Source organism: Myxocyprinus asiaticus, chromosome 26, assembly GCF_019703515.2.
Source record: "Myxocyprinus asiaticus isolate MX2 ecotype Aquarium Trade chromosome 26, UBuf_Myxa_2, whole genome shotgun sequence".
NCBI classification, from domain to species: Eukaryota; Metazoa; Chordata; class Actinopteri; order Cypriniformes; family Catostomidae; genus Myxocyprinus; species Myxocyprinus asiaticus.
In genome coordinates this window covers 10,491,496-10,519,364 of record NC_059369.1, presented here as the reverse complement: position 1 = coordinate 10,519,364, position 27,869 = coordinate 10,491,496, and the positions used below count along the sequence as shown (strand labels likewise).

At 39.9% G+C, this 27,869-nt stretch overlaps 1 protein-coding gene across 2 annotated transcripts in view; it reads left to right on the top strand.

Annotated features, from left to right (window-relative positions):
- Positions 1–27,869, top strand: part of cntn5 (contactin 5) — a 427,194-nt gene that overhangs the window by 322,796 nt on the left and 76,529 nt on the right. For both annotated transcript variants that reach the window (XM_051656265.1, XM_051656264.1), the window contains exons 9-11: positions 4,485–4,666; positions 11,550–11,686; positions 15,794–15,923. In XM_051656265.1, coding sequence (XP_051512225.1) covers positions 4,485–4,666; positions 11,550–11,686; positions 15,794–15,923 — 449 coding nt within the window. The remainder of the gene's footprint in view (positions 1–4,484; positions 4,667–11,549; positions 11,687–15,793; positions 15,924–27,869) is intronic.

Below are 27,869 nucleotides of genomic sequence, written 5' to 3'. Positions count from 1 at the left end.
TGTGTATTTTTACTACACTTTGTCATATGAATAGCCAGTCAGTATCTTCACTGCTAAATTAAAGTCTCTTAGGTCTGAAGTAACATTACATAACAGTGACAGTTCCAGAGGCAGTTTAGACTGTGTTATGTAGTCTAATTTTGTATTTCAGGCTTGTGAGACTTCAACAGTTCTTATTTAATTTTGAGTCATTCATAACTTACGCATCAGTATAAGATTAATTCAGTAACTGCTCCCGTTGATGTATACTGTAGCCTAAGTGGTTTTGATCCACTAAAAAGCACTGGCTCAGAGTCATTTGTTTGGGAATCAGACTATACCGGAAGTGACATATGTTTTGTGCTGTAGACTCAAAAGAATCGGCTCATAAGAGTCATTCGTTCGGTAATCAAAATAGCATTGTGGGTTTTACGTTGTAGACCAAGTGGTGTGCAGTGCTACTGCTGAAATGCACTGCAGGAAACACTGTCAGAGTATTTTATTATGGTGTTCCATCCGCAAGTCATGAAGATCATACGGTTTCGGTATTTTTTTAAAGAATGGAATCAGTTCTGAACAAGAGTTCTCTGTACCCAACCCTAGTCATTTTGCGGCTCAGACTGTATCTCAATGTGCTAACAGCATATATCTGAACTCCTACCTTCTAATGAAAATGTTACCAACAAAGTTTGTTTTTGTGTCATGATGTCATGTCACCAGACATGAAGGAGCCAAAGAGGTTTGATGTTGTTGATTTGTCAGCATATTTGATTTAGGCTCTGTACACATTTGTATCTTTAATTTAAAAGAATATTCCAATTTTGAATTGTAATTTGACAGCCTTAGTAGGAATGACACTGTTTGCTAACTCATTAAGTGCTATCATTCGGCTTAAAGATATAGTCCCTATATGTAAACTGTGGTTAACAGTTGACCTTTTTGGGTGCTGCATAGTGATATACACAGTAACTACTTGACTATGTGTTTCGGATCATATCTGTTATTATGTCATGAATTTAAGCACGACTAGAACGCTTTATCGACCAATCAGCATCCAGGACCTGAACTACAGTATCCATCTGATAAGTTATCACATGACATATTCAAATATGATCCTCACCCGCCACAGTGCTTAACCTCTGAAGTGATGTTTACATTGGTACAAATCACCACAGCCATCTCTAGTTCTCTTCCTGCTGGCTCAAGCAAACTGAATGTATGTTCTCAAGCATAATTGACCCCATGAGCTTTATCACAGACTCATCATGATTTAAACTGACAGGTCAGAGAAACTTCATCCTGTGTTTGTAAATGTCCTTGTAAGATTAAAGCGGGCATAGAGGGGGAGAAGACCTCAGAAATGTGAAGTTTTTATCAGAGGGAGGGCGTACGATGGATGTTGGCACTGGGTGTTTCCTCGGCATCACATTTCCATTGTTGGAGAGCTGTGAAATGGAGCTGTCACTCTGAAGCACTGCCGATCTTGTCTGATAGAGCGGGTTATCTATGTGCGAGCGGTGCACCAAGGAGGTCATATCACACGCCCGCTGCAGCCACAAATAGGGATGGATGGCAGTGTACAAATACTGCTTATCTGCACAGCTATCTGGATGTTTATTTTGTTACAGAGTACACAGCCACTTTCAGAGGGTGTGCCGTATCAGATTGTCCTGTGTGTACTTTCAAAATGACTATGGTATCATTTCTACAAATTAGTGTGGCAGAATAACTACACAGTTTTGGGAAGTGAGATAAAAGGAATTGCTTTAAGGAAGTGATTTTTAAAGGTGAAGTGTGTAATTTTTGAGCAGCTAGTGTGACCAAAGGGAATTGTAAAAAATAATGTTTTCAAACAGGTTTCCCGAACACTCCCCTGTCTGCGATTGGTTGGACAAACATACAGTCCTACCCCAAACTTAGCCCAATGGTTAAGCCAACATTGCTAATGCTTCATTCAAGTCATGACAGAATGATTGCATATACGAGATGATCGCTGTAGAGGGCACAAATGTAATAGCTGGTCCTAAATGAAATAAAGGCCCTGCATGTAATTACATTTGGTCCTTAATGTACTTATGGCTCTAAATTAAATAACTGTTGGTCCTAAAGCTAATATAATTTGGTCCAAAATGAAATAAAGGCCCTAAATGTAATAACTTTTGTTCTTAAATGTAATAAAGGCTAGTAATGTAATAACATTTGGTCCTGAATGTACTAAAGACTCTCAATGAGATAACTTCTGGTATAAAATTTTATGTATATGTTTTACTACATGTAATAACATTTGGTCCTGAATGTACTAAAGACCCTCAATGAAATAACTTCTGGTATTAAATTGAATGTATATTTTTTACTATATGTAATAACATTTGGTCCTTAATGTACTTAAGTCCTTAAATGAAATAACTTCTGGTATTAAATGTAATATTTTTTCCCCCCTATATGTAATAACATTTGGTCCTTTCTGTACTAAAGGTCCTCAATTAAATCACATCTGGTATCAAATGTAATAACTTTTTTTCCTAAATGTAATAACATTTGGTCCTTAATGTACTAAAGACCCTCAATGAAATAACTTCTGGTATTAAATATAATAACTTTTGGTCCAAAATGTAATATGATTTGCTCCTTAATCTACTTAAGGCCCTAAATGAAATAACTGTTGGTCCTAAATCTTATAACATTTGGTCTTAAATGTAGTAAAGGCCAGTAATGTAATGACATTTGGTCCTGAATGTACTAAAGGCCCTAAATGAAATAACTTTAGGTATTAAATGTAATACATTTTGGTCCTAAATTTATTAAAGGCCCTAAATGTAATAACATGTTGTCCTAAATGTACTAAAGGCCCTAAATTAAATAACTTTTGGTATTAAATGTAATAACTTTTGGTCCTAAATGTAATAAAGGTCCTCAATTTAATAACATTTGGTCCTTTCTGTGCTAAAGGCCCTCAATGATATAAGTTCTGGTATTAAATGTAATAACTTTTTTTCCTAAATGTAATAACATTTGGTCCTTAATGTAATAAAAACCCTCAGTGAATTAACTTCTGGTATTAAATATAGTAACTTTTGGTCCAAAATGTAATAACATTTTGTCCTTAATGTAATAAAGACCAGCAATGTAATGACATTTGGTCCTGAATGTACTAAAGGCCCTAAATTAAATAACTTTTGCTATTAAATTTAATAACTTTTGTTCCTAAGTGTAATACATTTGGTCCTGAATGTGCTAAAGGCCCTAAATGAAATAACTTTTGCTTTTAAATGTAAAAACTTTTGTTCCTAAATGTAATAACATTTGGTCCTTAGTGTACTCAAGATGCTCAATTAAATAACTTGTGCTATTAAATGTTATAACTTTTGGTCCTAAATGAAATTAAAGGCCCTAAATTAAATAACTTCTGGTATTAAAAGTAATATATTTTTTACTTTTCTTTTTTTTTCCTTTTTATTTTCTGACAGTAAATGTAATAACATTTGGTCATTAATGTATTAAAGGCCCTCAATGAAAGAACTTTTGGTATTAAATGTAATAAGTTTGACTCAGCTAATGATAGTTAGAATAATGATTGTTTTGATGTCTTGTTTCTTTACTTTTTTTACATACAGTTCATTCAGGCCTTTATTACATTTAAGGAGAAATGTTATTACATGAAGGGTCTTTATTAATTTCATGACCAATAGTTATTACATATAGGGATTTTATTAAATTTAGGACCTAATTTTATTGTATTTAGGGCCGTCGTTACATTTAAGACAATTTATTACATCTGTGCCCTCAACACCGCACATGAATGGCTTCGTAAAGTCATAATTGGGAAACTCTGAGTTTTCATTAAACCCAGACTTTTAGAGTTGGGGGCATTACAAATAAAGAAGTATGGTGGAAGCATATTGGAATTGATCATAATAAGTTGTAATTGTGAATACTGATGTTACAATTATTTTGTATGGATTTTGAGTGCTGTTAATGAAGAACAGCGAAACCTGCCAGAAAATTCATCTAATTTTGCTGCAAAATGAGGAGACAGGCTTGTGGAAACGAAATGTCTTATCATTATCAGTGGCAGTAAAAGAAACATATAATACACATAAAAAAGCATGAATTACACTCCTGCTGCACACCATTTGCTTTTAATTTAAATCTACTGGCACTAAAATGCATCCTGTGTTTGTTGAAAAGTAAAAACGATAGAAAGATTAAAAAAATTGCCCAGTGAGTCAATTTTATTCCAAACTAAATAACCAAATAACCAAAAGAACACACTTTATATCTTAATTATGACTTGTGAACTTGTTAGCAAGAACTTTCCAGGAGAACTTGAATGCATCATCAGTCGGGCTGGTTGGGATACACTTTTTGGGGTATTCAACCTACAAATGGCTTACTGATAGTTGTCTTTGCATAGGAGAGTGTATTTTAACACACACAAAATAAATAAAATAAAATAAAAACATCAGCTTTAAAAATGTATTCCTTGTGTTTTTGTATATTCTCAGTCCTGTCCCCACTATCACCTGGAGGAAGATGAGTGGCAACATTCCCAAAAAAGCCCGTCTGCGCAAATCCCAAGCTGTGCTAGAGATCCCAAACATCCAGCTGGAGGATTCTGGGAGTTATGAGTGTAAAGCTGAGAACAGCAGAGGAGGAACGGCCTTCAGAGGACCCCTCCAGGTCTACAGTAAGGATGAGTCTTCTTCTCAAAAACAGAACAACTACTGAATCTCTTTAACACAAGAATGCATACATATAGTTCCTAATAAAGTGCTCAGTGAGTGTAAATATTATTTTATTTATTTTTTTATAAAGAATAGGCATCTAGAATTTACTAGGTTCTTTTTGAAACCCACAAATGCATTTTAGTGGGGTAAGGTTGCATATGCATTCTAAGGTTAAAACAAGAGTTCTTTATAATGTATATATGCATTTATATCGAAGATAGTTTGGAATGTTCAATATAAGTAAAAAATATATTTAATTCTCAGTATAGCAAAATTTATAAAGCTTTATGCTTAAAACAATATTTACATTTATTATTATTATTATTATTATTCTTTAAGCATAAACCTCACTAAATTTTGTGTAATTTTGCCGCTCGAGTGACCATATCTTGCTTGAAGGATGTTTAGGTGTTTTTATTTATTTATTTATGTATTTACTGGAAAACAAGACAAATATTTGAATTCATAATTTTTGTTAGTAATTGTTTTGTTGCTAATTTCTAACATTTTGAACGGAAAGAAATAGTAGTAATAAAATAGTATTTTTGAAAAACATGCTTAAAATGATATACAGCTGAAGGCAAAACTTTACATAGACATAGGCTAAATATTGTACATTAAATGCAAATTATTGTGTCAGTAAGGGATCTACTTTATTTCCATTAGAGGTTACTTTGAAATAATAGCTAAAAGACAGATTTATTTCAGCTTTTATTTACTTTATCAAATTTACAAAGTATAAAAATTTTACATACACTTGTTTAGTTTTTGCTTTAATTCCAGTAAAGTATTGTGAAAAGCTTGTGGAAGGCTACAAAAAGCATTTGATTCAAAGTTAACCAATTAAATGCAATGCCACCAAAAACTAACTAAGTGTATGTAAACTTTTGACCTAAAATAATTATGTCTCTTAGCTAGTGTTTTGAAATGGCTGATTGCAAATAGCACGTTTTTACAATAACTGAGAACTTCTGTTTATGCATGTTGCTGAATCTATATACGCCACTATGTGTTTGTGCGACATTAACACACATTTTACTTAGTGCACCTTTAAGTATTAAACTTTGGTGCGTAACTCATCCGATAACCTTTGTGCTATGGAAATGAACGATATCTCAAATTTTGTGTCTTGAAAGTGATCAGACTGATCACATAGACTTGGAAGGAGGGACCTGAGCCATATCTAGGGACCAAAATATTGTACTTAGTGATGGGCTCTTTTTTAATACCATAGCAACCACTTAGAACACCCTAGCAGCTCAGAACAACCCCAGAGCATGTCCTGGCAACCACTTGCTTGGGCTAGCAGCACTCACTTTTTCTACAGAAAAGTAAAAGTCTACAATATATTTGTATAAAATACTTGACAGTACTGGGTCACAGTATTGTGGAAACAGAATCTGTTGGGTTCATAACTGATTAGGTTTCTTCATAAATTATTCTATTGGGCATACTCTCTCTCTCTCTTTCTCTCTTGGCATAATTTTGACTGACTTTTATGACACATGGTATAAATTTAAGCTAAGTTGGCCATCTTACGTTTTTTTGTCAAAGTTTTGTGAGGACAAAATTACTCTGTCCTCAGAAGACTTTTGTCCAATTAAATTGTAGTGTCTATTTTATCATAATTTTTGCTTGTGCGGCTATATATATATATATATATATATAAATTATAAAAAATATATAAAACATATATAACATTTTTATTTTACCCTTATATTTTCCCTGACCCAACTTGGCTTCGATACAGGTCTGATGCGGGCATCTGGGATCTTCATCCATCTTTCCCAGACTCCTCTCTCCTTATTTGTTCAATAGAGGGTCTGACTTAGACGAAGTATGTTAAGTCATAAAAGTAAGTGTATCAGCGGAGTACAAGATGAATGTAGTGTCCTGGTGATTTTATGAAAACCTGGTTTTAAGAGGTTTATGACTGTCACTGGGATCTACGATTCATCACACAGTTTGGCAAAACAGATCCTGACAAAACAACAGCTATTTTTCTTATCTGTCAGCAATGTCCACATATACGTGCACTTTTTTAATATTATGTTCTCTCCATCAGTTGCTCTGGCACTTCTGTGTGATTTAACTGTGCTGCCATTCTTTATAGTCTTAAAACAAGCTTAAAGTACATCAAAAGAGGACTTTCAGTCTCTCTCTCTTTTTTTTTTTTTTTTTTTTTCTGTTTTTGTTTTGTGTGACATTAAAATAAGTTACCTAAAAATGACATTTCTATTGTCATTTACACACCCTCAATTTGTTCCAAACCCATATGACTGTACAGTGCATCCGGAAAGTATTCACAGTGCTTCACTTTTTCCACATTTTGGTATTTTACAGCCTTATTCCAAAATGGATTAAAGTCATTATTTTCCTCAAAATTCTACAAACAATACCCCATAATGACAACGTGAAAGAAGTTTTTTTTTAAATCTTTGCAAATTTATTAAAAATAAAAAAAACGAAAAAAATCACATGTACATAAGTATTCACAGCCTTTGCTCAATACTTTGTTGAAGCACCATTGGCACCAATTACAGCCTCAAGTCTTTTTAAGTATGATGCTACAAGCTTGGCACACCTATTTTTGGGCAGTTTCTCCCATTCTTCTTTGCAGGACCTCTCAAGCTCCATCAGGTTGGATGGGGAGCGTCGGTGCACAGCCATTTTCAGATCTCTCCAGAGATGTTCACTTGGGTTCAAGTCTGGGCTCTGGCTGGGCCACTCAAGGACATTCACAGAGTTGTCCCGGAGCCACTCCTTTGTTAACTTGGCTGTGTGCTTAGGGTCGTTGTCCTGTTGGAAGATGAACCTTCACCCCAGTCTGAGGTCCAGAGCGCTCTGGAGCAGGTTTTCATCAAGGATGTCTCTGTACATTGCTGCATTCATCTTTCCCTCGATCCTGACTAGTCTCCCAGTTCCTGCCGCTGAAAAACATCCCCTCAGCATGATTCTGCCACCACCATGCTTCAATGTAGGGATGGTACTGGCCAGGTGATGAGCAGTGCCTGGTTTCCTCCAGACATGACACTTGCCATTCAGGCCAAAGAGTTCAATCTTTGTTTCTCATGGTCTGAGAGTCCTTCAGGTGCCTTTTGGCAAACTCCAGGCGGGCTGTCATGTGCCTTTTACTGAGGAGTGGCTTCCATCTGGCCACTCTACCATACAGGCCTGATTGGTGGAGTGCTGCAGAGATGGTTGTTCTTCTGGAAAGTTCTCCTCTCTCCACAGAGAAATGCTGGAGCTCTGTCAGAGTGACCATCGGGTTCTTGGTCACGTCCCTGACTAAGGCCCTTCTACCCCGATCGCTCATTTTGGCCAGGCAGCCAGCTCTAGGAAGATTCCTGGTGGTTCCAAACTTCTTCCATTTACGGATGATGGAGGCCACTGTGCTCATTGTGACCTTCAATGCTGCAGAAATTTTTCTGTACCCTTCCCCAGATCTGTGCCTCGATACAATCCCGTCTCGGAGGTCTACAGACAATTCCTTGGACTTCATGGCTTGGTTTGTGCTCTGACTTGCACTGTTAACTGTGGGACCTTATATAGACAGGTGTGTGCCTTTCCAAATCATGTCCAATCAACTGAATTTACCACAGGTGGACTCCAATCAAGTTGTAGAAACATCTCAAGGATGATCAGTGGAAACAGGATGCACCTGAGCTCAATTTCGAGTGTCGTGGCAAAGGCTGTGAATACGTATGTACATGTGATTTGTTTTGTTTTTTATTTTTAATAAATTTGCAAAGATTTCAAACAAACTTCTTTCATGTTGTCATTATGGGGTATTGTTTGTAGAATTTTGAGGAAAATAATGAATTTAATCCATTTTGGAATAAGGCTGTAACATAACAAAATGTGGAAATAGTGAAGCGCTGTGAATACTTTCCGGATGCACTGTAAATTAGGCAAAATGTTGAGGACTAAAATCATCAGTCACCATTCACTTTCATATTTTCTTTATTCAATCAAATAATATTAACATTAGAATCAAATGCATTGTTACTCATTGCACATGTGGAAAGGTAATCCAATCATAATCGAAGTAATTTACACATAGGGGTCTTAAAAATATAGTTAACCCCAAACATTTCAATTTTGTCCTGTCCTTCGAAAGCATACAGTGACCAGGGGCTGTGAAGCCCCAAATAGGACAAAGAGGTCCAGAGTCACTAAATACCCAAGGTTTACATTTAAGGGTTAACAGACATTCAGTGTTCAGTGTGCTCTATTGAAAATTTGCTTGTCTTACTGTTACTCTGGCCCGACCTGTAAACCACTGTCAAACTTCACTTGAAAATGCCCTGGGAGTCAGACATTCAGAAATCTTCACCTGCAAACAGTATTCCAGGCACATTTCTGCTTGTACAATCTGCATACATCCAATTAACTCAAAAGGTTTGCCTTCAGCCAGGTTACCTCCCCATTTGTGTTAGCAGTCCATCTCAAACATTGTGAATTATACGTCACATGTAGATGCCGTGGATGGGCATATGTGTCCTGGGTGAGCAATGAGCTGTGCAGGGGGCCGCTGATGGGCAGTGGAGCACATCCTCCTAAAGACAGTTGCCCACGGTTGTGATTCTGACTGTAGGTGTGGAGTGAGGGATGGTGGTGTGGATGGAGGGAGGCGATAAGTTTTATTACCATGTCCAAGAGCGGTAACTCAAGGAGCCCATGCCTTGGCTAGAGGTTACCTCCACCTTTTCTTTTTCATTTTCTCCCTTTTTTATCTCTCATCCACTTTAAACGGATGGAAGATGCTCAGTAAATTATATGAAGCAGCTAGAAAACATACCAGGGGTGATATTAAACCAGAGAGGTGACCTGCTGCTGTGGGTCGGCTAATCAATTTGTGCTACAAATAATATGCTATGCTGGAACCCAAAAGCAAAAAAAAAGAAGAGCTTTATGTCAGGGGTGTCCGGCCCGCCAAGGAGTCATCTCCGGCCCACGGGCTGATTTGTGGAAAAAAATAAGTAATGTTTGAAAACATTCACGCGTTGATGCGCGGATCTAATTCGCTGTGTATTCAGAGGCGCTCTGCTGCCCATAAGTGCAGCGCTTCTCATGGAACACGCGCATGCAGAGTGCTCTCTGTTTCAGTCATCTGAAAATACAGTAGTCTGCAACTGCAAGAACAGTGTCGTCCATGAGAACGCTGCAAATGATCTCAGGCCATCTCAAGTTTAGTTTGCTTTATTTCAACTGAGAAGTTCACGTTTACACACACATTGTGAATGCAGCATTGCTTAATTCCAAACATTTGTGGCTGAACACATTACCATACAAGCAAATGATATGCAGTGACATTAATGAATTGTCATGTATGTCATCATAATTCACTACAGCTTCAGAAGTAGTGTTTTATACACCTTTATATAATCAAAGGAGCTGGTAAAAAAAATGATTGGTGGGCAAAAAAAATTCACTATCCTTTTACCCCAGTGTTAGCGACGATAACAGCATATTTCTATTTTCCTGCTCCAATTTTCCTTTGCTCCACCACTGATCTACCAGCATCACCAAATAAATTATATTTTACCCAAGTTATGAGATTGCAGTCTGAATTGAATGTGGTGACAAAAAATGCATAAAAAAGCATGCACCATGAAATAACATCAAAACAGTTCACCAGATGAGCAATGATATAATGTTTGCGAACCCTTGGACACTGCCCACGTCACTGTGGCCTGTGTTTGTGGGAGCTTTTAAATATGTGACACACACTGTCCTGAAACCAGAATACATGACTTCATGCCTCATTCTATGTGTAGAATCCACATGAGACCAGTTAAAGAAGCAGATTAAACCACACGCTGATTATTTTAAGCGATATATACAGTATATATATGTATGCAGTTGGTAATGTGTAATTTGTCATGTTTACATTATGAATTCTTGGCGCTAATGCTAACACTAACATGCCATACGTAGCCATCATATGTATGTTTACCCTCTGTCATTGTTTGTTATTATGTTTTTTGTGAAGAGTCCATGTAAAATCATGAATATACAGTATATACTGTACATATATACTGAATATAAAAAAATTATGAATGTCATTGCGTTAAGATAACAAATATCAAGCCAAAAGGGCATTCATTTTGAACAAAGGTAGCACAAACACACATACTCACAATTCAACAACAAAAGATGGAAAGTTTTTCCTCCTCCCTTTAAAAGTTGATAAGTTGATACTCTTGGAATAAACTTTAAAGTATTACAACGGATGTGATAAATTATGAGATGTGTTCTTGGCAGACTAGATCTGCTTACGCTACTGCTGCAGAGCAATTTGAAGACTTGCTACTGCTTGAATACACACAGAAATAATGCATCAAGTATGTAGGACATGCTGCTGCTGCATGATTAGACATGCATGCAATCCCTGTAAAGCAGAAATAGAAAGTGGTGCTGGTGAGGAGGAGGGTTTCAGTGTGAAAACTCTTGTAGCGTTCATGACTGAACTTAGTCATGTACAGTATTTTGCTATCCTGACTATGCACTAATATATAGCTGGTTGCATTTAGCATTTTTTTTTTCTTTTTTTTTTCTCTCTGCTGTTTACAATCATATCAGAACAGAACTGTTTACCCATTTTTTTCGGCTGTGACCCACCAGTTAATATCCACTGAACCTTGGCACTAGCTGGTTAAAAGTCATTGAAAAATGACTGCGAAAAAATCTATCATGGTTTGTTTGCAGATGCCACTTGTTTTTATATTATGTTATCTCAAACAATGACTTTCTTAAGTGTCCAAATGCTTTTGGAGTGACTGTATGTGAGAGACAGTATTCTTACATGTGTTCAGTCTCTGGTCTGTGTTCCCGCCACAGCCCTGCCACAGTGGATCAACATGATAAATGACACTCAACTGGACAGCGGTGAGCAGCTTCATTGGGAGTGTAGAGCCACAGGAAAGCCCAGGCCCACCTACCGCTGGCTGCGTAATGGAGAGCCCCTTAGCCCACAGGTATGCACATATTTACACAGCTGACCGATAAGAAGGAAAAAAATCACAAAATAAGTCTATTTAAAATTCTACTTAGCCAGCATTTTAAGCCAATGCTCCCAATGCGAAGGCTGTTCCAAAAGGCGTTTTCCACCACCAAAAATGGAAACGCTCTCTATTACTGCATTCATTGGTAAAGGATAATGTTAAGAAAGTAAAAAACGGATGTTAGACGTGGCCTAAGATACCTAATTTTGGCCAAATCCTAAAGCAGCTTTGCATGGATTCTTTGGGGAGAAGATTTTATTGAAGGCAGTTCACATCGAACGTGTTTTTCAATTGTACTAGGCAGATGTCTTCTATTCTAATCACAAACAGTACTTTCTTCTTATTATTTTTTTTTTTGTCACGATTCTGGCATTCCACAGCCTCTTATCCAAATGGTAACCAGTAAGAATTAAATAAAAGAATGGTTAATAATATTATTTTTAAAATGACACTACCCTGTGCTAAGGGTGAACCAATATTGCAGTGTTGCCAGAAATCGCGAGAGAAACAAGAGACCAGTGGCCTGTTGCACGAAGCTAGTAGAATAAACTCAGAGTTTCAAAGTAAGTTTTAGGTTGACAAAACCAGATAGAGCCAAACCGGTTTAGATCGGGTTCAGCAATCTCAAGACGCTCGATACAAACGTTCTCTGTCAACTCACATCTTAAGTTTGTGGTTAACCCTGATGCTCGTACACATGAATGAGTGACATTTGCCATGAACAGCCAATGGATGAAGCTTGGAGAGAGTTGGCACGATTTACATCTCGTGAGAAATACAGTTTGATTTACGTTTCCGCTGAAGATCAAGAGATCATTTTGAAAATATGAAGAATTAGAACATTTACACAACAAGAAACACCACTGCTGCTGCGAAAAAAAAAAAAAAAAAAAAAACTGTGTTCACATTAATACCTCGCTAAGACGGGCATTGTAGAAGAATTATGAAGTTTATTTGACCGTTTAGGTGCGTTCCCGCATTAGCGCTCTCGGAACACATGCGCATGTAAAGAGCAGTGCAAAAAAAAATTGCCACATGTCAGTCAAACAGCGCATGGTTACAGAAGCGAGGAAATAAAAAGTCCATCTTTTAGATTTTATTGAGATCAATACCCCTGGTCTAGATGTTCAACTAGGCTAAATAAAGTCAATCAAAATCATCAATCTCGAGGATTTATTTTTTTTCCAATAAATATCGAGATTGCTTTATCCCCCAGCCCTATAACCTAGCTAACATTGTAAAAATCTCTGACAGTAGCCCGATAATCCCAGTGATAGATAACAGCTAATTTACAGGTGTTATAGGTACAGAAAATCTAGTAAGCTGAAATATGACATTTTTGTTCTTCAAATTAGAGTTGGAAGTGATGCTGATATCTCGACTGGCTTGAGCAAGCTAAACTCACATCACATGATTAAACTGGCCTTCTTCACTGCGAAAAGCTATTTCAGGTTCAGGCGTGGATGTTCAGGTGTTGAAATGCTGCTTTAGGCATCCGCCACATCCATGATTAATAGAAGGTTGGTGCCACTCAACTGGTCATCTGCACTTCAACTTTTCTATGAATGTTTTGATTTGACAGGAGTAACAAGACTCTTCCTAGCCAGTTACACTGATGGATAAAAATAACATCAGGACAGGGAAGTAGCAAACACAGATGGTGGGAAAATAGTGCAGTTAAAGTATAGTTACAGCCCTTAATATGTACTCAAGAAAAAGTAAATGTATCCCATTTTAAAACTACTTAAAGTACAATTCCTAAGAAAAATTACTTAGTTACAGTAACAAGAGTATTTGTTATTTTACACTCCTGGTCAGGTGAGACACATCACTGTTTACAACTGGTCACTTAATTGCGTCTCCTGTGATCACTTGTGATCGGATTTGGAGGGGAGAGATAATAACTCACATTTAGAATAAAAAAACTATAGAGTTAAGTACTCAAATCAGAAGTAACGGTACGCAGCTGATTATAGGATATATGAATATTTATGTAACTAATCGAAAAGGCATTAAAATATAAGCTGTAAAGAGGAAATATTGGTAATGAATGTGCTGCTTTTGAAAGACTCTCCCGTGGCATAATACGAGGCAAACAAACTTTTAATGACAGCAAGGATTTCTTGGCTTTTGAAATGTTTGATTTCCAAAGGCCATCCACTTGTTGTTCTATTACAGAAATCACATTTTGAGTAAAAATACAACATTTAAATAAAGATGATCTGTGATGCGCACTTGACTCTGACTGACGTAGAATGGCCTGGTGGTGGTCTTTATTGATACTGTAGAGCCGCACACAGGTGCAGCACTGGATAACACTGGCATAAAATGTCCCGCCTGCCCCATTTACCGGTAATCATGACGTAAAACGCAATGACAACCCCGTTTGTGATACTGAAAAACATTATGAAAAATAAAACCCAAACAAAATATAGGCATAAATGTTGCACGTTTTATTTATTAAGAAAAAGGCTGCTATCTGATGTCAGACCATGTGTTACACACTGCAAAATATATATATATATATATATATTTAGTCACTATCTTTGTTTTGCTATCATAAAAAAATCGAACTTTAAGGATCTATACAAATACCCTAAAAACGTTTTTCAAAAAGTTATTGAGAAGCAAGTAAGGTTTATGCTTAATACAATAAAAATTAATGTCCCAGTTGTGTGAGAATAAAACTTTTAAATAATATAAGATAAATTCTCAATATTTAGATATTGCATAGATATATATATATTTTTTTTGTTTTGTTTTTTTTTTGTTTTTTTTTAAAAGACAAAGATTAAAACATATATTTTTCTAATTATATGCAACGTGTAGGCTTCAATATGTAGTCATTTTCTATAGTTTCCATATCATTAAATACGGTTGGATCACGTGTCTGGATGGCAATATATATTCACGGCGGAACAATTGAAAGGGACTTCATTCCCATTTCCACTTACATTCTGCAAACAAATAATTTTGAACCTTCTATTTCTAATCCCTGAATATATTTCATTCAGTGCCAAAAAATCTTGATAAAAATCATTCTAATTAAAAAATTATCTCATTAAAATGGGCATTTTTTAAAGGTCATTGTATCATGACAAAACAGGGTGGACAATAAATCAAGGGACACATAAAAAACCTCCACTATCTGTGTTAAAATGGCACAAATTAATACATGTTAGTAAGATACAGTAATGTAATACTAATGTAATTCTTAATTGAATGGGGGGAAAACCAATGATTTAGCACTTATTTTTGTCAAAGATGTTTGAAGTGCAGCTCTGGGCACATGTGAAAATTACACCGTACAATAGTTGAAAATGATTTCAATTATTTAAAATTTAACTTTTAGGCCCACAACAGTGTGTAACATTATAAATTGTCTTTTTAATTATTTTACCAAGCCTATTAAAATTGTAATCAGGTGAAACTAAACAATATAAATACAACAACTTATACTGGGGACTTAAATGTCATCAAATTGTAGGAATGACCCTGTGTATTTTTATGCTTATTTGAATATGACGGCGCAAAATGTTAGCAACAGTTTCACATGCACTTTGGATGAGGATTGTTGTTTGTATGATGATTTGTGTCATCATTTTATAACCCTATTCTCTTACTGTATGTCAATTGTCTCATTTGCTTGTATTTTTATTTTTCCTGTGGAATTTGAGGAGAAACATCATAGACAAAGTTACTTAAATGCAACATAACTGAGAACTCCATTAAGTCTCATAAGCTATGAATGAGCAACATCTGAACAATACAATCTTCCTCTGGCAGAGCCGTTTCACAATCAATCACACACAAATGTCAGAGCTGTTACACAAATCTATACCTTAGGTTTTCTTATGAACACCTTCATGCACACATATATACTGACTCTCTTTCATAGTTAACATGTCAGTATATTGTAGTACATACTGAGTGTTACTATAATGGAAGTCTGACAGGTTACATCACTTATGACCTATAAAAGCCCCATGCTGGAGTTACACTATATAATTGACATTAAGGAGTGTGATTTGAGCAGCATTCTGACAGGTGCTTCTAAAACTAGTCTTGTCCTCCTTACAGAGCAGAGTGGAAATGGTGAATGGAGAGCTGATCATTCACAGGCTACAACAGGCTGATTCTGGAATGTACCAGTGCATCGCTGAGAACAAGTATGGAGCGATTTACTCCAACGCAGAGCTCAAAATACTAGGTAACTGCATTTACATTTAAATTTGTTTTTAACTTAAAGGTGAAGTGTGTCATTTCTGCAATTGCAAGCAGCACACAACAGAATTGCAAAAATAACTGTTTTTTTAACTAGTTTCAAACACTCCCTTCGTCTTCCATTGTTTTGGCAGATATAAAAACGTTCATTGGGGAATGATATAGGGTGGAAATGTCTCTACATTCAGTCAAAAAACTCTACGGTACAAGCTGATAGGTTCTACCTATGCGGACCCAGTGGCCAATCAACTTGTATACACCTATTTGTCAAATATTTTACCTTAGTTGCCAGCAAGCTGGTTTCACTGCAGTACACTATAAGAGATTTCCTTGCTTTTACCCTCCTCCTCCCCAACACCACATGTGTAGGTCTGCTTTTGCAGGGGGGTATATGTTTATGTATGTTTTTGTTTCAGCCGCAGCAGCATGTATTACATATATATATATATATATACAGGTGCATCTCAATAAATTAGAATGTCGTGGAAAAGTTCATTCATTTCAGTAATTCAACTCAAATTGTGAAACTTGTGTATTAAATAAATTCAATGCACACAGACTGAAGTAGTTTAAGTCTTTGGTTCTTTTAATTGTGATGATTTTGGCTCACATTTAACAAAAACCCACCAATTCACAACTTGGGCTATGAGCTTCTCCACCCTTCCTCCAGACTCTAGCACCTTGGTTTCCAAATGAAATACAAAACTTGCTCTCATCTGAAAAGAGGACTTTGGACCACTGGGCAACAGTCCAGTTCTTCTTCTCCTTAGCCCAGGTAAGACGCCTCTGACGTTGTCTGTGGTTCAGGAGTGGCTTAACAAGAGGAATACGACAACTGTAGCCAAATTCCTTGACAAGTCTGTGTGTGGTGGCTCTTGATGCCTTGACCCCAGCCTCAGTCCATTCCTTGTGAAGTTCACCCAAATTCTTGAATCGATTTTGCTTGACAATCCTCATAAGGCTGCGGTTCTCTCGGTTGGTTGTGCATCTTTTTCTTCCACACTTTTTCCTTCCACTTTCTGTTAACATGCTTGGATACAGCACTCTGTGAACAGCCAGCTTCTTTGGCAATGAATGTTTGTGGCTTACCCTCCTTGTTAAGGGTGTCAATGATTGTCTTCTGGACAACTGTCAGATCAGCAGTCTTCCCCATGATTGTGTAGCCTAGTGAACCAAACAGAGACCATTTTGAAGGCTCAGGAAACCTTTGCAGGTGTTTTGAGTTGATTAGCTGATTGGCATGTCACCATATTCAAATTTTTTGAGATAGTGAATTGGTGGGTTTTTGTTAAATGTGAGCCAAAATCATCACAATTAAAAGAACCAAAGACTTAAACTACTTCAGTCTGTGTGCATTGAATTTATTTAATACACAAGTTTCACAATTTGAGTTGAATTACTGAAATAAATGAACTTTTCCACGACATTCTAATTTATTGAGATGCACCTGTATATATATATATATATATATATATATATATATATATATATATATATATACACACACATACACACACACATTAAATGCTTAATTATGCATTTGATTGGATTGTAAAAAAAGGGCTATTGTATTACTGGTTAATATTATGTTTCCCCACCTACACAACCTTGGTGAAATCAGCAGAAAAATCAAGCTTTCAGAATCAAGTATTCCAGAGAGCCGTGTAAAAACAAATAATCAGCTGACATTGCATTTGTTCAGCTATTTTGTCTATTTTGCTCCACCTACAAAAATAGTTGGAATCCTACCACTATTGAGGAAGCTACTTTGAAAATGTAGCTTCCCAAGCAACAAGCTACTCATAACATAATTTATTTAATCTGGAGTCGAGTTACTCTTTTAAAGGGATAGTTCACCCAAAAATGAAAATTATCTCATCATTTACTCACCCTCATGCCACCCCAGATGTGTATGAATTTTTTTTCTCTTCTGCAGAACACAAATGAAGATTTTTAGAAGACCATTTCAGCTCTATGTCCATACAATGCAAGTGAATGGTGATTAGAACTGTTATATCTATCTAACTGTATACAGTATATCTAGTTATTATGATAGCTATTGACATTCTCTTATAAAAATGAATCATGGTTTTACTACAGTAATCATAGTAACCAAAAATAAATAAATAAATAAATACATAACCATGGTTACAACAGTCATGATTACTTCAGTATTACTATGGTAAACCATGGTTAATTTCCAAACAGGGTGACAACTATAAATTGAACAAATTTATACTTAATACATACTAATAAACTAGAAAACACCTTATTTTATATACCTGAACTGAAGTATTGTGATAAACAGCAGCAGCGCTGTCCCTTTAAGGCTGCGCGGGATCATTGAATCATTTGCGATCTAGTTCATTTACATGAATTGTCCGAAGGAACCGACACACTAAAGTGAATCAGCATTCCCAATGCTAAATGTAAGGGAAACATTTATTTTAACTGGTTCATTTACATGATTTTGTTTTCCCAGCGATACATGAGTGAGAGAGGACAGTTTTGGCGATTGTGTTTGATTACTCCCTCGGCTCCATTGCTGTGTTCTCAATACAAAGTAACAATGTAGCGTTTTGTGACACTACAGCGCTACTCATTGCAAAATCCAGCTAATTACTGGAAAAGCTGCACTATTGTGAAAATAGCTGAGCTACTGTTGCACTACTGAAAATGTAAAGTTAGTAGTGTCGCTAATTTTAGTTAACACTAAGTGGATGGGAACTAATTTTGAATAACTTAACATATTTTTACTTGTTTCCTAATCATGGAAAATAATATGCCCAGACAGCTAAAGCAGTCAAAAACAGACATAGCAAAAATAGTCATGAATATACACTCTCATAAAAGAAAAAAAGTCATGTTTAAGGTACAACGGCCGTCACTAGGATGTTACCCTCAAGGGGACCTTTTTTGTACCTCTAGTTAATATGTATAGCTTGTTTTGGGTGCATAATTGTACCCTAAGGACCTATTGTAGGGTATCACCCCAGTGATGATGGCTTTATACCTTAAACGGTACTTTTTTTCTTTTTTTTTTTCTGAGTCTGCATAAAAGAGAAAGAGGTCGCGGTGGACAATGTTCAAAAGGCCATTTAACCCCATAGGTAAAGTTTCCTCACTCTTTATCTTTGTGAGCAATGAGCAGGCCAGCTATTGACAGGTGGCTTTCATTCACACAAATTAATATTTCAAACGGCCTCAAACAGTCATTGTAGAATGTCAACAAAGGCAAAACAAGGCCAAGTAGCAATCAGTTTGTTTCCTTTCATTCCTCTCTTAACTGGACTGAAAAGTCTGCTGTCAGCACATTTGAGAAAGGAAAACTTTGTGATATTGAGTAAGGTATTGAGAAGTCTTCACAGAGAAAGCTGTCACAAATTGCCCCACTTTGCCACAGAAAAAAAGCAGGCAAGATAAAAAGAGAAAGGTACTGGGGTACAAATAAGTTATGTTGGCGCTGCTTGTTTGTCAGTCTCAGAAATGTTTGAGAGTCCTTTATTAAAGCACAGGCACTCTGCATCTCTGGACGCCAGGACAAAACAAAGAAGAGATGCAAACTGGAATTGCGTGTTAACTTGAGACACTCATTTTTTTCCCTGTCAGCTTTGATTCTCCCACGCATTCAAAAATTTTTATGGTCACCCTCTCGATGCTTTCTTGTGGGTCAGTTTCATTTACATTCCTCATTATGCACTCTTATTTGTCCATAGGGAGACAATGGTTCAAAGACAAGATAAACACAAACAAATGTCTCTTACTTTTGACAGGATTTATGTTGAATTGAAAGCCTCATGAGTCAAGTTAAGAAATACTCTCTAGAATACTTGATTCTGATTGATATCACGGCAAATATTTTGTTTACTGACTGCTATGCTGTATAACTGACCATTGTGTTAGACATAGTTGTGCTAGTTTCATGTGTCTTGTATCACTCCACAGTCTCTTGCCTTTCACATAATAAAATAATTTCAGCTCAAGGTAAATCGAACATTGCTTTAAAAGCAACGTGAAACCGTATTTGCAATGCATTTAACTGCTCTGGTGTGATTGTATTTCCGAGTGAAGCAGATTTTTCAGTGAGGAAGTAAAAGAATTTCAATTTAAATCAAATTGAACATTTATTCAAGAGCAATGTGAATAAAATAGGTTATGAAATAATGTAAATTCAAATCAATATTCATGTGCATTTATTTATTTGACAAGAGATTGACAAAAAATAGACAAAATGGACATTATATACAATCATCTACTGACACATTGGAGAAAGAATTGCCATTGGCTAGTAAATTTGAATTGGCTAGTAGAATTTTGACAAAATGTAAGCGTAATGCAACTGAAAACTAAAAAAAGATATTAATAAAACCAAGAAGGGGGCATCATATAAAATATATATATTTATTAGTTCATGCAGCTATTGGCCCCAGAATACTGTCTATAGTTTACAGTTGCCTAATTAATGGTACTTACCCATCCAGTTTTAAGCCCTTGCATAAAAAGGCAAACCTTGATCCTTATGTTTTAAATAATAATCGGCCCATCTCAAAACAATCTTTTCTCTCCAAAGTTTTGGAGAAGGTTGTTCTCCATCAGCTTTTTTCTTTAAGTAAAAATTATATTTTGGACAAATATCAGTCTGGTTTCAGAACAAGACATAGCACTGAGTCTGCACTTCTGAAGGTGACAAATTATGTATTGATAGCTATGGACTCTGGGAAGTGTGCTATTCTAGTTTTGCTAGATCTCAGTGCAGCCTTTGACACAATCAAATGTCATGGTTACTTGTGTAGCCTCCGTTCCCTGATGGAGGGAACGAGACTTGTGTCGATGTAGTGACACAAGGGTGTCATTCTTGGGAGCCCGAGACACCTCTGGTCTTTGATAAAAGGCCAATGAAAATTGGCGAGTGGTATTTGCATGCCACTCCCCCGGACATACGGGTGTAAAAGGAGCTGGTATGCAACCACTCATTCAGGTTTTATGCTGAGGAGCCGATATAAGGTCCGGCCATTTCAGCGGGTAGTTCAGCGTTGTGGCAGGAAGGACACAACGTCTCATTCCCTCCATCAGGGAATGGAGGTTACACAAGTAACCATGACGTTTCCTATCTGTCACTCACTCGACGTTGTGTCGATGTAGTGACACTAGGGGTCCCTATATGAAATGCCACAATTAGCTGAACTGTGTTGCGTGAACTGGCGGTGTGTGGTGGGCAGACTACTGTGTGCCTCATAGCCAGCACACCAGGTCGACACGTAACCTCCCCCAACATAATTATGAGTGTCGAACGGCCCTTTTTGGGGACAAGTCGACTACCCAAGAGATAGAGACAGGCTTAACCCAGTCGTGGCCTCTTTTCCCCTTCTCTTTTTTCCACTACTTAAAAAAGAAGGGGGATTATCCAACTGGGCCGCCAGGTCTAGTCGGGGGGTGTCCCTCCCAAGGGGAAGACACAGCGGAGACCACACCTCGCCCAAAGAGAGGGGGGGATATTTAAGTGGAAGAATACGTCACATGGTCTTTCCAACCATGTGGAGAGTCTTCAAGGTAGATCCTGCCCAATGGGGGAGCAGTTACAACAAACATGGAGACTGGGGCAGAAGGGCTCTGCCCAAGGAAGACGCAGTTTGCCAACAGGGAAACAAATTTGCGGAAGATATATATATCGCATGGGGTTAGCCTTACAGGGAATGTCTGTTAGAGAGGCACCTCTGGCCAGGGCCCAGGAGGCCGCTACACCCCTGGTAGTATAGGCTCATAGACCTACCGGGGGCAGCATGTCCTGGGCGAGATATGCCATAATTATGGCGTCAATGAGCCAGTGGGCGATCCTCTGCTTGGAGACAGCGCTTCCTTTCCGCTGTGCACCAAAGCAGACAAAGAGCTGCTCAGAGATTCTAAAGCTCTTCGTGCAATCTAAATAGATGCGTTTCGCTGACAGAGAACGCTTGCAGGTCACCTACCTTCTTGATGGAAGTGAGCGCAATCAGGAGGGCAATCTTCAAGGAGAGTGCCTTAAGCTCGGCTGACTGCAAAGGCTCAAAGGGGGCTCTCTTGTAGACCCTGAAGAACTACAGAGAGGTCCCTTGAGGGAACGAGGTGCGGTCTGGAGGGATTCAGCCTCCTGGCACCTCTTAGGAACCCGATGATCAGGTCATGCTTCCCTAAAGACTTACCGTCAACTGCGTCATTGTGTGCTGCTATGGTGGCAACGTACACCTTCAAGGTGGAAGGGGACAGCCTCCCTTACAACCTCTCCTGCAGGAAGGAAAGCACTGATCTGACTGCGCATCTCTGGGGGTCTTCGTGTCGAGAAGAACACTTAGCGAAAAGACCTTAGCGAAAAGCACCTCGTAGAGGGGGCCCTAGCCTGAGTGATCGTGTCTACCACCTGCGCGGTGGTAGACACGGGGGAAACGCATATTTGACACTTGGGGAAACGCATATTTGCATAGGCCAGGGGGCCAGCTGTGTACCAGCACATCTATGCCGAGGGGAGCCTCGGTGAGGGCATACCAGTGGCAGTGGGAGGATTCTTGGGAGGCGAACAGATCCACCTGTGCCTGTCCGAATCTACTCCAAATCAGCTGGACCACCTGAGGGTGGAGTCTCCACTCTCCCCTGAGGGTAACCTGCCGTGACAGTGCATCTGCTGTAGTATTGAGGTTCCCGGGATGTGAGTGGCTCGCAGTGACTTGAAGTGCTGCTGACTCCAGAGGAGGAGACGGTGGGCGAGTTGTGACATACAATGAGAGCGCAAACCGCCTTGGTGGTTGACATATGCTACCGTTGCCATGTTGTCTGTCTAAACTAACACGTGCTTGCCCTGGATCAACGGCCGGAACCTCCGCAGGGTGAGCATAATTGCCAACCACTCGAGGCAGTTGATGTGCCAATGCAGTCGCAGACCCTTCCAGAGTCCGGTGGCTGCGTACCCATTGCAAACAGCGCCCCATTTTGGAGGTGTCTGTCGTGACCACGACGCACCTGGAGACCAGTTCTAGAGGAACACCTGCCCGCAGAAACGAGAGGTTGGTCCAAGGGCTGAAAAGAGGGTGACAGACCGGCATGATGACCACGCGATGTTTCCCGTGGTGCCATGCCCATCTCGGGACTCGAGTCTGGAGCCAGTGCTGAAGCGGCCTCATATGCATCAACCCGAGCGGGGTGGCCACCTCCGAGGATGCCATATGCCCCAGGAGCCTCTGAAAAAGTTTCAGTGGAACCGCTGTTTTCTGTTTGAATGTCTTCAAACAGGCCAGCACCGACTGGGCGCGCTCGTTCGTAAGGCGCGCCGTCAAGGAGTCCAACTCCAAACCGAGAAAAGAGATGCTCTGAACCGGGAGGAGCTTGCTCTTTTTCCTGTTGACCCGAAGCCCTAGTCAGCTGAGGTGTGAGAGCATCAGGTTCCTGCGTGCGCACAAAATGTCTCGAGAGTGAGCTAGGATTAGCCAGTTGTCGATATAGTTGAAAATGCGAATGCCCACCTCCCTTAATGGGGCAAGGGCAGCCTCTGCGACCTTCGTGAAGACACGAGGACACAGGGACAGGCCGAAAGGGAGGACTTTGTACTGATACGCCTGACCATCGAATGCAAACCGCAGGAAGGGTCTGTGTCGAGGAAGGATCAAGACGTGGAAGTACGCATCCTTCAGGTCTACCGCCGCAAACCAATCTTGATGCCGGACGCTCGCCAGAATGCGTTTTTGCGTCATCATCTTGAACGGGAGTCTGTGTAAGGCCCGGTTCAGTATTCGCAGGTCCAAGATTGGCCGCAACCCACTGCCTTTTTTCGGTACGATGAAGTAGGGGCTGTAAAACCCTTTCTTCATCTCGGCTGGAGGGACAGGTTCTATCGCGCCCTTCCATGGAGGGTAGCGATCTCCGTGCGCAAGGTAGCAGCGTTTTCGCTCTTGACCTAGGTGAAGTGAATACTGCTGAACCTGGGCGGGTGCCTGGCGAACTGAATCATGTAGCCAAGTCGGACAGTCCGGATCAGCCATCGCGACGGATTGGAAAGCGCGAGCCACGCGTCCAAGTTCCGCGCAAGGGGGACCAAGGGGACAACATCGTCGGACGTACCGGCAGGTGGGGCCTTGCGGTGGGGTGGAGCACGAGGTGCCACACCACGTCGTGGCCATGCTGAGTCTAGGGACATTGAAGCACTTACCTGGCTCCTTGTGACCACCCCTGGAACAGCCTGGGACGGGGGAGGAAGAGGCCTGTCCTCGTAACCCGTGGAGACGGCGGAAAGGCCACTGGAGCGCCAATCCTGCAAGAAAAAACTCGTGGACGGTAGTCGTGGTGATGACCGTGCACACCGGTATGTGACCCAGGGAGGAAGGAAGCCGCTCTTTTGCTGAACTGTTGGGTACCACAGCCACTTGGGCATGCGGCGAAATCAAACAAAAAGGCAACAAAAGATTTTCCGCCCGGCCTTCCACCTGGGGATGGAGTGGTCTTTTTACCAGTTCCAAGTGAGTGGGTTCCCTCGTCCCTGGGTCGCCCATCTCAGGGGCGCTTTGAGGACCTCCGTGGGTTCTTAGGCGTCGGCTATGAGACGTGTGGCATCTGCTTCCTGTGGTGGGCTCCACGACGGGGCTGGGCCAAAGGGGCAGGCTGTAGTGGAGCCGGTGCAGTCACCGCAGGGGGACGCCTTTGGCAATGAGCAGACGGGGTGCGGGATCTTGAGGAAGGCATCCGCGCCAGGCAGGATGTGCCGGATTGCCTCCTTCTGCTGCTGGGAAATGGGGGCAGCAAGGAACCGTGTCTTGTCGGCCTCGCCCATCTCGACTAGTTTGAGCCAAAGGTGGCGCTCCTGGACCACTAGTGTGGCGATTGTCCGCCCGAGAGACCACGCCGTGACCTATGTCACTCGGAGAGCGAGGTCGGTCACCGAGCGCAGTCCTGCATCAAATCTGGGGCGGAACTACCCTCATGCAGTTCTTTCAACGCCTTGGCTTGGTGGACCTGCAGGAGAGCCATGGCGTGCAGGGCAGAGGCGGCTTGTCCAGCAGCACTCTAGGCTTTAGCCGTCAGGGACAACGTGAACCTACAGGGCTTGGACAGGTGCTTGGGGCGTCCGCAACAGGTGGCGGCGCTCTGCGGGCATAGGTGCACCGCGAGTGCCTTATCCACCGGGGGAATCGCCATATAGCCTGGCCGCCCCGCCATCGAGGGTAGTGAGAGCCGGGCAGTAAAAGATGCCTCCCACAATTTCGTCAGCTCCTCGTGCACTTCCGGGAAGAATGGCACTGGAGCAGGGCGTGGCTGCTTTGAGCAGCGCCGTGAGCCCAGGAACCAATCATCAAGCTGCGAGGGTTCAGGGGAGAGTGGAGGGTTCCACTCTAACTTGACGCTCGCGGCCGCCCGGGAAAGCATGTCTGTCATTTCAGCATCGGCCTGTGACTAGGCAATCGTCCCCTAAGGGGGAAGCCCAGCTGAGGCTTCTGCATCTGACTGGACAAGTCCGCTCTCCGATGCTGCGCTCGAGAGCTCATCATCTTCGCGGGCTCTGAACAAGAAGCCAGACTCGCCATGAGACGAGCCGGTCGAACTCATCCGGAAGCCCGATTGGGGCAGACGAGCGTGCTGGGGAATGGGAGGTCCGTGGGGGGATACCCGGCGGGGACGATCCCATTGGGGTCCCCAAATCGCCCCCAGTGCTAGCCGCGCTGGCCTCATACCCCTAGGTAGAAGTCCCGAGGCAGGGAGCCTCTGGGGTGGCTTGCTTTCTTACGAAAGCTTTCTTACGATAGCTTTTTACGAAAGCAAGCCGCGACTGCAACATTGCCATGGTCATGTTCTCGCAATGCGCCCAGGGGCATTCTCTGCAGTGCACCAGTGCAGAGGAGGGAGAAGCCGCTGAAATGCGCCGTCAGATCCAGCAGAGGTGAATGAACAGTAGGATTCAGCTCAATGAGCATGACCGTTCGGCTCCGAAGAGAAAATCTGAATGAGTGGTTGCATACCAGCTCCTTTTATACCCGTATGTCCGGGGGAGTGGCATGCAAATACCACTTGCCAATTTTCATTGGCCTTTTATCAAAGACCAGAGGTGTCTCGGGCTCCCAAAAGTGACCCCTAGTGTCACTACATCAACACAACGTCGAGTGAGTGACAGATAGAGAACATACTATTCTTCTGAAGCATTTACAGCAGTGGGTTGGAATTCAGGGCAGTGCACTTGATTGGTTTGCTTCTTATCTGAGGGATAGAACTTTCTCAGTTGAGACTGGGAATTTCTCCTTTTCTTCTGCACCTTTTAGCCGTGGAGTACCGCAAGGCTCCATTTTAGGCCCTGTTTTGTTTCTTTGTATATGCTCCCTTTGGGTGCTATCTTCCAGAAACATAGAATCTCATATCACTTTTAGGCAGACGACACTCCGTTTTATCTAACACTAAAATCAAATTATGCCTCTGCCCTTCAAACTTTATTTGACTGTCTTGAGGACATTAAATGTTGGATGGCAGCTATCTTTCTTCAGTTAAATGAATCTAAGACAGAAGTCTTAGTTTTTGGACCTCCTGACTCTACTGCTATGGTAACCAGTAAACTGGGACCATTATCCTTCAACTTACATTTAAAAGTTAGAAATCTGGGTGTCTCGTTGGATTCTGATCTCTGAAATTTGACAGACATATAAATTCTGTGGTCAAAGGAAGCTTTTTTTCAACTTAGAAATATTGCTATAGTAAAAACATTAACTTTTAATGATTTGGAAACTGATACACATGCTTTTATTTCATCAAGACTGGATTAGTGTAATGCACTTTATTTCTGTGTTACTCAGTATTCTCTCTCATGCCTTCAGCTGGTGCAAAACGCTGCTGCTAGGCTTCTGACTGGTACCAGAAAATGTGATTCTATTTCTCCTGTTAGCCTCACTCCACTGGCTTCCTGTTTTATACAGGATCCAGTTCAAAGTATTACTGTTTGTTTACAAGGCCTTGCATGATCTGGCACCTTCTTGTATTTCTGATCTTATTTCTCTACAACAGTCCTCTAGATCTTTACGTTCATCTAACAGCTTACAGTTAAATATCCCTAGGTCACGTTTGAAATTAAAGGGTGACAGAGCCTTTTCAGTTGCAGTGCCCAGGCTTTGGATTAAGTTGCCTTTTCATATCAGGTCTTCTTCTACTCTTGATGATTTTAAATCTCATCTTAAAATGTACCTGTTTGTTTTAGCTTTTAAATTGGTGTAAATGTTAATATTGTCATTGTCTTGTGTAGTTGTTTTATCTAGCTTATTGTACAGCACTTTGGTCAACAGTTGTTGTTTTTAAATGTGCTTTATTTATTTTTATTTAATTTTTTATCTTCTAATTTTTAAATCTTCTAATATATACAATGGGTTTCACTTCGTTTTACAAAGTGGTGGGGTCAGTGTTTTGTGGGCGGGGGTGACATCGCGAAGTGGCAAAACTCGTGAATAATAATAATAATTATGTTATTTGCAGATAATGTCAAATAATAATTTACTGTTTTGATAAATAGTCATTCTTGATATCCAATTCAAGCACTCCAATAAATATTTTGCGTAATTAATTTGATTACTTGACCTGTATATTTAACACTGTCAGTACTGGGATTTTGTTAGTCAGTGGATACACTGATCAGTACTTATTAGTCAGATAGACTGATTGGTCTTTTGGTAAAGTTTTCACCTCTAGTAAAGGAGTTCCGGGTTCTACTACAAGATCCTAATCAGCCGCAATATAACTTTTTTTTTTTTTTATTTGATAAACAAAGATTTATTATTATTTATTGTTATTTACATAGGCACCAGTACTCATATTGATCATTTATTTAACAAAGGCTAGAGCAAACATATCCCTTATTTTTTTATTTTTTTTTTAAATCGGCATACAGTAACTGCATACTCAAATCATAAGTAATAATTGGTAAAGGGTCAATCACCACCGG